General features: G+C 37.2%; 1 protein-coding gene across 1 annotated transcript; it reads right to left on the bottom strand.

The window, feature by feature from the left end:
• Positions 1-861: 861 nt before the first annotated feature.
• On the bottom strand, positions 862-13,168 carry LOC128682353 (uncharacterized). The gene is made up of 9 exons (XM_053766999.1): positions 13,135-13,168; positions 12,484-12,623; positions 11,015-11,076; positions 9,321-9,464; positions 7,813-7,898; positions 6,663-6,739; positions 5,791-5,883; positions 4,728-4,794; positions 862-4,278 (listed from the first exon to the last, which is right to left on the bottom strand). The coding sequence occupies exons 1-9, from the start codon at positions 13,166-13,168 to the stop codon at positions 4,151-4,153; spliced, it is 831 nt and encodes a 276-aa protein (XP_053622974.1). The 3' UTR covers positions 862-4,150.
• Between the last annotated feature and the right edge of the window lie 363 nt (positions 13,169-13,531).

Here is a 13,531-nt window from a genome sequence, read left to right on the forward strand (position 1 = left end):
CTGTTCTCAGAAATGTCCTCTCTTGGGAATTAGAATTTTAGAGTAGGTGTATAAACGGTTATTGCCGGGATTAAATCAAACGAAACTTGGATATTGTAATCACATAAAATTAACAATTAGAATCAACGACAGTTTTTTTTTGACGTGACAACGTCTTAAATTAGGTTGCGGCTGGGAGTCACTTATGAAAAAGTGTAACGCTCGGTAAACGTTACGATGAGTCACCGAACGAGAGAGAGGCCCGCCGAATGCCTTGCGTCTCTCCCACTCAACTATGATCGGTCTGCCGCGCGCGCAGGAATTAGTTAAGTTTAAGTTTACATGTACAATGTTTTAGTAAACGAAATATATTTCTATAGTTAAAATTTGTGCAATTCTTATTTTCATTCAATTCCTTGTTCCTATTGTGCAATTTAATTATATTCATATCAATAAATATTCTACCGAGAAAAAGACGTTGTCACGTAAAATCTTCGCCCGTAAAACCGACTTTACAGGCAACCATTTTTTTCCTTTTAAAAATAGCACAGAAGTTTAGCGGCCAGTACTTATTACTTTTTTATACAGTGGGTACTACACAATAGATGGCGCTGAGTGTAATATGCAACGCGAACCTTTTCTGTGGAATTTATTGACTCCGAACCCGACTGCCCGTATTGCTCAGTTATGCTCTGTTGCTACGACTCAGTACGTCGTAACTACGTTATGCTCCATTATTTTCTATAGGTTTTGACACTGACGTGCGTTGACTTACTTCGAAACTTCATACAATTTTTGCGTTGATCTTAAAATACTAATGCCGTGGAAAATCGACGAGAGCGAAGCCGTGGATAAGCAAATGGGTACATAAATCAAAAACAATTTTCTTAAATCTTTTTATTTAAATTACAACATAAATACTTATACATTGAGATATTTTCAATAACAGCCAAGGAAGAACTAAAAAATACACAAACATTTTTAGGAACAATGGGCGAGGATAAATTATATTTCAAAGAATTATTCCCTATATATCTCATCTGGCTACGCGTTTGTCTACAGTTTTCTTTGCCTATCTACGGCGTGTCGATGTTGTTTGGCGTAATAGACAAAGTGCACATAGATAATTTTCTAGAGACCGTGCGTTTATTTAAAAGTGGTATTGGTTATTTGTACTTGTCTTAAATTTAGAATATTTAGTACATACTAACCCTGTTATTTATAAAATTAATAAAGCATACTTTATGCTCGTCTTGGCGCAAAATGTCCTTTTCTCACGATGTCCTTTCTCAGAATGTCCTTTTCACATAATGTCCTTTTCTCATAATGTCCTTTTCTCATAATGTCCTTTTCTCATAATGTCCTTTTCACATTATGTCCTTTTCTCATAATGTCCTTTTCACATAATGTCCTTTTCTCATAATGTCCTTTTCTCAGAATGTCCTTTTCACATAATGTCCTTTTCTCATAATGTCCTTTTCTCATAATGTCCTTTTCTCAAAATGTCCTTGTGTGTTTTTGATGATAATTTAGATAAGCAACTGATTAAAACAGTTTTTTATTAAAAGAACATTTTGAGAAAAGGATATTATGGGATAAGGACATTCTAAGAAAGGACATCGTGAGAAAAGGACATTTTTCGCCAAGACGACTTTTTTATGCTAAAGTATGTTTTGTCTAGTTCTGTCAATGTCAACTGTTGTAAAGTTCGATAGTGACAAAAATCTTTGATTTAACTTATTTATGAACATAATGGTAAGTCTATTACAGAGATAAAACATATTTGAAATAACAAAAACAATTTAATAATTTTATTCGAAATTAAAATTATGAACCTTGAGCGGTCTTTCGAAATCGCTTCAAATTCATAATGTATTTATAAAAAACTTGTAAAATGCAACATATTGTATTTGCTGTTTGCTGTTAACACACTGGCATCAGAAGATAAATCTTTTACTCGATATTTGTGTAATGATTCTCATTTCTAGATTTCCTCTGAAGATTTTCCTTACAATTTTTACAATAGAACTTAAATTAAAACAACAAATATACACATCGTTGGGATGAACACCGTTTTTTCTTTAAATCAATCAAAGTTCAGTATCACGAGTCCTAAGACGATAAAAATATTACAAAGGGTCCCCCTGTCTGAATGCAATAAATTCAAAAACTATCGGACGGAATTTTGTGATTTTCTTTCACCAATAGACAAGACAGTATAATTGAATGATTATTTTTTTTTTTATTCTTAAAGATGTTTAGCATTTGTTTATTGGCAACGGAAATAAATCATCTGTGTAAATTTCAACGGTCACGGTTAATGAAATACCGGTGGTGACAGACAAACAGACAGCGTTTAACCCCCTTATTAATAAAAACGTTATCCCCTGATTAGTCTCGGAATAGTTATTATTTGTATTGTCTCGTTCTTCCAATGTCAAATATTGAAAAGAGAGAGAGAGACGGACAACACAAAGTAAAACTATTGCATGCCTAATCGAAGAACTAAATTTTTATTAATAAATGATACTAACAACGGTGTTCAACCTACAGTCCGTCGAGAAGTGATGAAAACTGATTACAAACTAAATTTTTTCACCATTGCAACACCAAATAGAATGGTCAAGATTGGTTGATAAACACGCAGTGTTGCCAGACTGCGACCTCAATTTTACTTCCATCAATCACTTTCTCGACAGAGTGTAACACTGTATATATTACATACATAATATTAATAAATGCAACACTTACACTAAAATATAATATTGTGTGGACACGTGAAATTCATATGGGTACTAATACTAAAATTGAGATTCGAAATTGCTAACGATTCACAATCCCACACACTTTTTTACATTTTCACTTATAAATGAAATTGATAAACATTGTGTTGGCGCTAGTGTGCAGATTTGAGAAAACATCGACAAAAAATATATTATTTATTAAATATATACATACAAGAGATCATAAAAACTGAAAACAATTTACAATCGAACCCCGTAGTTCGAGAGATTAACGCATCCAAACAAATTAATGAATTTTATTAAAATTAGTATAATAACACTTTTTAATTATTTACATTTATAGATATTTTTTAAATTAAAACTACAGGGTATATAATATTTACGGGTAATATTACACAGAAAATAAGACTTCATTATGATAAAATCTATCGTTTTTAACCCGCGACGCATAAAGAGTGGTGTTATAAGTTTGACCGCTAAGTGTGTCTGTCTGTGTACGTGGCACCGTAGCTCATCAACGAGTGAACCGATTTGGATGAGTTTTTTTTCTATTTGATAGCAAATTTTTATGCTGTGGTTCTTAGATATGTTTGACCAAAATCCGTTCAGCCGTCCAAAAGTTGTAGCGAAACGAATATCTAGCAAACAAACTTGTATCTTGCGTTACGCTCATACAAGAGAAATACTTATTAGACATATATGTGACGACACACACATATGTGGGCCCTGAAGTCCTACCTAAGAACACGCATACACGCAATACGTTCAGACAAGCAGATTTATCTACAAGTTACTTTATCAGAAAATTGCCATTGTCGTTACGTGAAGAAATAACAAACATATTCACCAACTTTATTTATTTATATTAGTAGAATGATGATGGGATTTTTGACCAAATTTTAATGTTACCTAATATTTTTGTAACTTTAACTTTATCAACATGCTGTGTCGTTTTCGTAAAATAAAGGGATTACGTGTGGACGCAATGACGCGATACGTGCTTTATGATCTCCATGGTGCCCACAATCCACTTTTATTGAAGCGTAAAACGTAAAATCGACAATATTCGCGGTCCTTGATAGGTATATGTCCAACAGTGGACTAGAAGTATATGATGACAAAGTTCATTGGTGATGAAGTGGTTAAGACCTTCCGCCTGTGATCGAAAGGTCTCAGCTTCGAATCCTATTCGCGCCACAGGTGTTTGTATACCAATCTGACCCATGTATAGTAGTTTTCATCGACCACCATTTGCTTCCGGTGAAGGAAAAACATCGCGAGGGAACCTGCACACTGGTTGACAGTCTAGTTCCCTACCTGCCACTAGATGGCGGTGATAAATCATATCAGATGCATTTAGACGACTTGAACAAAATCCGGCACTGGTGTTAGCAATTAACACATTCTAAACGAAATAAGGAGTCCATCTAAAACGGCGCAGCCTCGTCCAGGGTGTGGAGCCAGTTGAAGATCATCATGTTCCTCTCGTACTTGGAGAGCGGGCGACCTCTCTCGCGTTCCAAATCCGCTGCTGTCAGTGCTAAGTGCGCTGCTTCTGGGAATTTAATAAATAAATGTTATATTAAAATGCAAAAACGCAAAAATGGATCTTTCGACTCTGCGGAGGATTCCGGAGTGGAAAAAAAATAACATAGGATGTTAATACTTCACATATATTATTTTAAATTTTTCATACTTTGACAATCACAACTCGGTTGCCCAGACTCCATAAGCGCGGCCAACGTCTGCATTGACCGACCGCGTATGTAAGGCTGGCTACAACTCTAACACTAAGCCTGTCTCTTGGGAGCCATATATCGTGATAACAGATAGTAAGTAGATACAATAGCATATCTTGTTAAATTATTATATTTTTTTTCGTTTTAATTACAACAAAACGTAGAACATAACCTGGAATAACATTTAGGGTACGTTTCATCCCGAAATTCCCACGGGAGCGAAGCCGCGGGGCGCAGCTAGTAAATAAATGGAATAAAACATTACCTGGATGGACAAACTTCGTGTGCGGTGTGAGCAACGCGGGCCCGGCGTTGGCCGCAGTCGCAGCCGCCTGGAACACGTTAGTATATAGTATACATATTACTGTAATTACTTTTATAAAATACTAGATGTTGCCCGGGGCCTCGCTCCCGTGGGAATTTTGTGATAAAACATAGCCTATGGCAATCTTGGATAATGTACCTTTCTAATGGTGAGAGAATTTTTTAAATCGGTTCGGTAGTTTCGGAGATTACCCGCCTCAAACATGCAAACTCAAAAACGCTTGCCTCTTTATAATAATCGTATAGATAAAAAACTACCGGCGCTCACCCCGGCTTCGCTCGGGTAAAAACATAATAAAGAAGTAGCCTGTATGTCACTTTTGAAGGTTTCGTCTATCCCTGTGCCAAATTTCATGAAAGTCAGCCCAGTAGTTTTTGAGTTTATTCATTACAATACAAACAAAAATACATTTTTTTCTCTTTATAATATTAGTACAGATAAGCATATAGAAGGGGACTGGTAAATCCTACTAATATTTTATAATATTTTCGCGAAAGTTTGTGAGGATGTATGTGTGTATGTTTGTTACTCTTTCACGCAAAACCTACTGGACGGATTGTTGACATTTGGTACACGGGTAGAATGAGCACAACCTGAACAATAGGGTACTTTTTAACCCCCTACGCAAAAAGAGGGGTGTTATAAGTTTAACGTATCTGTATGTGGCAACGTAGCTCCCAAACGGATGAACCGATTTTCGTTAAGTTTTTTTTTTTTGTGTCATAGACAATTTTATCCCGAGTGTTCTTAGCCATGTTTCTTGAAAATCGGTTCAGCCGTTCAAAAGTTGTGGCGAAATGAACATTGAAAGTCGGGGTCTTTTTTCTTAATTTGTCCAACAAATAAACTTGTTTTTCATAGACGTTTTGCTACATGGGCTAACGCTTTGTTGGTCGTTTTTCTACTTAGACTTTCTAATCAGGATTCAATTCGAAATACCTACGGGAGCGAAGCCGCACGGCGCAGCTAGTGTTGAATATATAAATAGCTAGGTAGTCCTCACCTCGAGCCGGTCGAGGTTGAAGTCGGACTGCGACAGTCGCTCCAGCGCGCGGTACGTCGTCAGCAGCCGCCGCTTGATGTAGTTCTGACGGACCTGACGCAACGAACAATATACGCCAGTTGAACGGGTGCGTTGTACGTCGCAGAATGGTCTCTTTCGCAAAAGGTCACTATCGCAAAATGTCACATTCGCAAAACGTCACTTTAGCAAAATGTCACATTCGAAAAATGTCACATTCGCAAAATGTCACATTCGCAAAATGTCACATTCGCAAAATGTCACCTTCGCAAAATGTACCATTAGCATAAGGGCCCTTTCACAATATGTGCCTTTTTCCAAAATGTCACCTGGTAAAAAATTGGCGCTTCTTTCATCGCAGAATATTTTTGGACGTTTTATCAATATCATTAACGTTGTCTACACTGAGGGTAGTTTGAAAACCTAAAAAGGCCAAAAATATACAATCTGCGACGCTATGCCATTTTTTTTTACCAGGGGACATTTCGGGAATGGGGCAATTTAGACCAAGGGATTTGGTTTTATGGTGGTTCCCGGTTGTCCACTGCGGCCGCGCTGTCATTAAGATCCGTCAATTTTCTTGACCAAGGACTCATTTCCAAAATCAATTATTAATAAAATTTACATTATTACAGATTAATCATTTAAAAACCAGATAATAAAACTAATTCTTGCCTTTAAAAATTGAAAGAATGTAATTACAGCGCGACCGCAGCGACTCTTTGACTTATATCATCGAACAAATTGTTTGACTATATATCATCCTAAGTAGAAAAATCATTATGGATTTATTTTCTGAGCAGACAGTGGTCACCGCTGCCCAGAGACAACTGCAATGGGGTCATTACATGTACCTTTTTATTGTCGGTGGGTAGAGGCCGGTGCGGCGGCGGCTGCGCGCGCTGCGGCGACGGCAACTGTGACCCCCCCACTTGAAAAATAAAAGTGTTCTTTTATTTTGGCTTTTCCTCTTTAGGTGTTTCATTTTATATATTATTTTCCCACTAGCTGACGCCCGCGACTTCGTTCGCGTGGCCGAACATTTTTGGTATGGAGTCAAAATTATTTGAGAAATTTAATTGTAGAGACAAATGTTACGATACCTTTTACATACAGAAGATGCTCATCGGGCTGAACAACTTTTGTTAAGGCGTCATTTCTATATTGCCTATAGTTTAGCTGTACCATCAGGTGTTTGTTCTCCATCAGGTGTACCAGTTTTCAACATCATTTATACCCTATGTGTTGCCCAGGCTTAATAGCTATATAACAAAAAAGTTTCATACAAAGCCGTCCAGTAGTTCCGAAGATTAGCGTGTACAAACAGACAGACACACAGACAGATATTCTTTTCCAATTCTGACTCTGTTTCTATGTGAAAACTAGGGTGAGGGGGTTTAATAAAGTCTAAAATTTGTGAATTTAATTATATATTTTGTTATTTATTTGTCATAGAATCAACAGCAATTTTAAAATTATAGTGTCTAATCTTATTCTCTCAACTGACTGCCAATTACAGATTCTTATTCTGTACATTTTAATTATAACCACAAGTTAGTAAAGATAATAACAAGAAATAAACTAAAAGGGCAGGATAATTACAATGTGGAATCTAAGGTTGGGGGAGGTTATCACTGAAGGGAGCTGTGGCGACATCTACCTACATCTACGCCACATGCACAACGGCGCATATGTAAAAAGCCGACCAAACGCAACGAATAACAACCCACACAAGTGATCCACGACTCTACGGACAGATGGCACTACGGTCGACTCGCTACCATAAGCTGACAAGCCTAGACCGCGCAGACAGTGCGTTTTCGATTGGAAGCATAAATACCACCTCCGACATGACACCGTCTGCCGCGTGCGGTCCCGGCGCCGCACCAGCCTGCCGGGGAGATCTTCCCTGCGGTGGCGGTCGAGCAATAATCACCTAGCTCCCGCCACAGTGGTTAAAGTATGAGATAAATGGGGTGAAATAGAATGAGTAGGTTCTCTTACCGGCTCTCCAGCTGCTGCAGGAGCGGGAGGCGGCGCTGAGCGCCAGCGCCTCCAGCGCCGCGCTCAGGCCCACCTCCGATGTGGCGCTACAATACAAACAATATACAATTTATATTACACTAGGTTAAGTCCTCTGCCGCATCTGTCTATCTGTCTTGTCTGTTCGCGACAAACTCAAAAACTACAGCACGGATTTTTGTGTGATTTTCACCAGTAGACAGTGTGGTTCATGAGCAAGGTTTAGGTGTTTGTGACCTTGGGTCAGATGACCCAAGGTCAAAATAATAGAATAGATACATATCTGGTTGCCGTGTAAATAGGCCTTCCAAGCGGGGGTGATAACTTCAGGTTCACGAGTTCAGACCAAATAAATTATGTTCATTTTTTTATGTCTTCACCTTCTGTATATGAAAACTTCCGCAAGTCAAAACCGCACTGCTTCCAAAACAATATAAAGAAGGCACTTACCCACTATCACCCCCAGCAACCAGCAGCTCCTGATGTCCAGGTGTTCGCGTGCTGTCAGGGGGGCTTAGGTTGGTTCGTTTTCTTGTCGGAAGCGATTTTTACTTGAATGCGAGTCACAAACAAACCACTGAACTTATTCACAGAGTCTCCAATAACTTTGGAGAAACTAAGACGGTTTCCTCACAGAGGCAAGACGAGAAACTCAAAAAATGTGAACTGCGTATTATGAGACCATGACGCAGAAAAAACAAAAAAGAACACTGGTGACATTTGCCCCTTAGAGTCTATGGGAACTACTAGCCACCAAGAAGATCAAGGAGGTTCAGTACCTCCGTTTATAATGCCCGAAAGAAAGCGCTAGTTCAATCTTACTGGAAGTTTTCATATTATATAAATTTCTTATAACTAAATATTATTATAACTAAATTGGTCCACCAATACCTATTCCATTATTTTGACCTTAGGTCCTATTGGGACCTTGATAGATATCTAGTCCATTCGAGTTGCCCCAAAGTTCGAAACTTGTGTTATGGGATACAAACTTAACGATACTATATTATATAACATATTCATATACAGAGTTACTGGTATCTAACGCGTAACCTTCCAAAGGCGCATAAGGTACATAGAGTTCTTTTGTTCTACGACTTTTGTCTAAACGTAATAAATACAAAAAAATATCCTTTTTTTAGTGCGCTACATAAACGCTACTGTACTGTCTCGTGTTGATTGGCCATTACAAAGAGTTAAGATGTGTAGAATCGCAAATTAGATTGTATTTTTTTATGAGAAAAAAAAAAAAAAACAAACTATGAATCCCAAAAAGTCGTAGAATAAAAGTTGCTGATTTTGATGTACCCAAGTAATCTTTAGGAGTTTTTACGTTTGATACCAGTAACATTCCCAAACCCAGGTCAATCTGAAAAAATCATTTTCCACGTTGACCTGACCGGGGATCGAACCCGGGACCTCCGGTGTAGCAGTCCGGCGTGATGACCGTTAGGCCACGGAGGTCGTCGAATTTATATCATTATGGATACCTCCTAAGAGTGGAGGGCCGGGGCGCCGCGACGTCGTGGTCGCTGAAGCAGCGCCGCAGCCCGAGCTGCGCGCACAGCGCCGCGCAGCCCGCCAGCACCTCGCGGCAGTGGTCCGTCTGCAGCCGCAGCGACGACGACGGCCTTCTGTTTTATATATTGACGATATACGCGTGACAATTTGAAACTTTGGTCACTTCAAAATTTTGTAAACAACCGAATAAGCTAGTTAATTATTTTTCGTATATATTAATAGAAACACCAGTGAAAAAAAATACTGTGATAATGCTTTCAAAGATATGACAAAAATAAAAACACATTTTCGGCTTCGTCCAAATGCTCCATAGGAAGTGACGTCACAACGTGGTATAATATGTTCGCAACGAAAGCTATGTTTGTTCGATAGCTACATTAAATATTACGATAAAAGTGGATACAAAATATTAGTTTTTTTATGATGGTCGAATTTGTTTCTATACCAAATTTCATTGACTGAGCGAGCGAAGCGAGCGAGGTCTAACATTCTACTGGGGCAAAAATACATTTTTTGTATGTATGTATGTTTGTTTGTTTGTAACGCGATAACTTTCGAACCGTTGGTCTGATTTTGATGAAATTTAAAAGGTATGCAGGATCTGTCAATGGAATTTTTAACTTCGAGGGGCATCAAAATCGGTTAAGTCGTTTTTGAAATATTCACAATTTTGTAAAAACTCATCAAAAAACATAGTGTTTTTAATTTAAAATGGTCTTTCAATACTTTACATCTTCGTATAATGATCCAGCTAAATTTGTATAGTATACTTACGTATTATCATAATGATCCTAAATATATCTATTTTATCTTGATTATATATATTTTGTACAATTCTTTGACCTTATCAATTTATTGTAAACAAATGAATAACAAAAAATACATGGACAAATCGCGTAGACCGAGTTAACCCCAAGATAAATTCATCATTTAAATATTATATTATAATATAATATTTAAATGTGAATTTGTTATACATGACCGCATGCTTTTAACTAAATTTTTATTTATTTTTTTAATAAAAAAAATGTTGGAATCGAGCGGGAAATGAATCCACGCTCCTGTCTATCCGGGACAGTGTTCTTAACCCACTGTCCTATATAGAGCTCGATTCCAGATATTTAGCATCTCGTTATTATTTTCAAAAATATATATATATAATATAGTTTAAACATCTTAATTCCAGGTCAATGTGAACAATTTTGAACGCATTTACATTCAAAACTGGAAGGTATTAATATTTGTAATGTGTCAACACTGATCCGGAAACGGAAATAAACAGTTATGACTCCAGCCGGCGTTTCATTACGTAGCACTGGCGACGAGGATGGGATGGCAAAAACAAAGACAAAGGAAACTATATAACCGGTACGGATGAGTGCAACCAAGATAGAAGATTTCTAGACAACTTCCGGGCCCAACCCGGCCAATCTATCACACGGCGGCACTTTGGGCCGGGCATGTGAGGGTTAAAAAAATGTTAGTACTCTGTCTTGTTTCTTCTTATGTAGTTCTAATACGCACATCTCTTTCTTGTATGAGCGAGATGGAAGATATGACGGGGTCTATAACTTTCTCGGGTAAGGTAGTTTGAATAGATCCCTTATGAGAAATTTCAAGTTAATATTACACTTCTAAAAAGCAGTTTTCAATTTAAACTTACTTGAGCGATTTGCTGTCTGGGTTTGGACTCGCGACCCTCGTAGGATCCGGCCCTAGGCCCGCCTATAACAACATGTATAATTATACAATTAGGAATTATTCTAAGTCACAAAAGTTTGAAACTATAAAATTATTACAGTTCGTCAAGTATTTCCGGAGATAATCGTGTACAAAACCTTTTTTCCTACAAATTTTCAATTTTGACCTTTGACCCTTTTGGCCCCAACTTTTTTTTAAAGTCACCTATGTCACTCCTGAATGTTCCGTCTATCCATGTGCCATATTTCAACAAAATCGGTGGAGTACTTTTCGAGCTTATCCGTTACAAACAAAAAAAAACAAATAAACAAGAATAAAACAAAAATACAAATCTTATCTCTTTATAATATTACTAGATACCGTTGCCCGGGGCTTCGCATCCGCGGGAATTTTGTGATAAAATATAGCCTATAGCAATCTTGGATAATGAACCTTTCTAATGGTGAAAGAATTTTTGAAATCGGTTCGGTAGTTTCGGACATTACCCGCCTCAAACATACAAACTCACAAACACTTACCTGTTTATAATAATAGTATAGATTAGTATAGTATGATAAAGGTGTTCAAAGTAAACACTCATTATCAATCAGTGTCATCCGTTAAAGGTTAATCATGGATTTTGATGCTGTTTTGTGTTTTTTTGGTTGTTTGTTTGTAATAACTTTATTGTATGAAATTAATACATTAATCAAAATTAATACAAGAAAGACACATTGTATAACGGCGGACTTATCCCATGTAGGGATCTCTTACAGGCGATAGGTTGAGAGGACGTGTATACAGTAGCTGGCTAGTCAGACGTAATAACATACAGCATGAACAGAGAATACTATAAATTGTAAGAAAATAAACAAATATACTTAGGAATATAAAATCTAAATAAATAAATATATATATATATAACAACAACAAAAAAAAATACATAAAATAGATATAAATATATATTAAAAATAACACACAATTATATATACATATTAATACTTCATACAATTATAATTATAAATACAAAATATACTAGCCTAAATGTTAAACATGACAAGAGAGGACTCTTTAAACGACTATTGCGACTATTTTTTTGTACATATGTAGTGTGAATCCTCAGCAATATTTTGGTGTTTAATTTATTATTGTTTTACCCGAGCGAAGCAGGGACAGGCGGCTAGTATAAATTCAAATCATTTATTCAGAAATTACACCTTCACGGGCACTTTTTCACATGAATTCTTATTTTAAAAATAGCAATTACTCACAAGCTACAAACTACTGGCACTTTGGAACTTCCACTGCTGAGAAGAAATGCCGAAAGAAACTCAGTGTTGGTTCCTATCATGCCAGAAGGTTTCTTACATCTATTTTTTCTGATAATATATTAAAGTACATAATGTACTTAATAAAACAAGAATATGTTTACATACAACAGTAAAGTCTCACCCGACTAGCAAGCAACCGTAGCGCCTTGGCATCAGAAGCCGCTGAAGACACGCTGAACAGAGACAGATCTGTGGTGACGGACTCGTGCGACGGCGAGCGAGCCACGCCTGCGCGCCAGCACTCCGGCGCGCATATTGAAACTGAAACATTAAAAAATCATTTCATTACATCAAAGTTTAATGTGTTGTTACTTGGGTGAATCAACTTGAAGTGAACTGGATTTTTGATGATTTTTTTTTTCTACGTTTTTGACAAGGCACTTTGTGTGACTATGTCAGCCTCATGGGGGATCTCTAATAAAGACTTATCTAGCTTTCATAATGCTTGTCCACAAGCAAGTTGTAATGGACTTAGCCGCCTGTGATAATGGACTGCTCAACACTATGTTCAGCTATCCATTACACACGGGCACTTTGGCTAAAAATCTATCACATAGGGCAGAATATCGACCACATTCCAGCAAGATGTGTATCAAGTCCTCCTCTTTTGGATTGTCCTGTACCAAATACCTTTTGACTCTGAACATATGTCAAAATATTGTTGCCATCTCTCAATTTCCAGTGGGTAGATGTTGGAAGAATAAGGCAGACAGTCCACCAACTATTCTCCTTCAATCGCCTCTCTCGCTACAGAGTCTGCCACCTCATTTACCTCGAACTCCTATGTGGGATGGCACCCACTGCATCCTAATATTTTAGTGAGTGTTTAGCACCATTCCCAAAATATCATAGGCTATCGGTATTCCTGGCAAATTGCTGGCAACAACTGGATGGGGATTGCCCAGGATAGAGATGGTTGGCAGAGACGGAAGGAGGCCTATGCTCAGCAGTGGGTCAGATGATGATGATCGGAATTTCTCGGCTGTCAGAGATACACTTCTTGCATCCGTGAGGATAACAATATTCTATTAATATATTTTTTGTCCAGATAACTATGATTTTTAATAGCTAAGAAAAATAAGAAAATATGAGTTTAAACTATGGCTTCAATAATTATTTTTTTAAAACTAGTTCTATATTTTCACCTAATAGATTAATAAATGAATAAA

Source organism: Plodia interpunctella, chromosome 30 (genome assembly GCF_027563975.2).
Source record: "Plodia interpunctella isolate USDA-ARS_2022_Savannah chromosome 30, ilPloInte3.2, whole genome shotgun sequence".
Classification (NCBI taxonomy): domain Eukaryota; kingdom Metazoa; phylum Arthropoda; class Insecta; order Lepidoptera; family Pyralidae; genus Plodia; species Plodia interpunctella.

What these genes read in the sequence shown, in the direction of transcription:
- LOC128682353 (XM_053766999.1), bottom strand. Translation starts at nt 13,168, where the DNA reads ATGCAGTGGGTGCCATCCCACATAGGAGTTCGAG. An exon ending in TACGGTTGCTTGCTAGTCGG is followed by an intron (nt 11,077 to 12,483) that starts GTGAGACTTTAC and finishes ATGTTGTTATAG; the next exon opens with GCGGGCCTAGGGCCGGATCC. An exon ending in CACGAAGTTTGTCCATCCAG is followed by an intron (nt 4,279 to 4,727) that starts GTAATGTTTTAT and finishes TTAAATTCCCAG; the next exon opens with AAGCAGCGCACTTAGCACTG.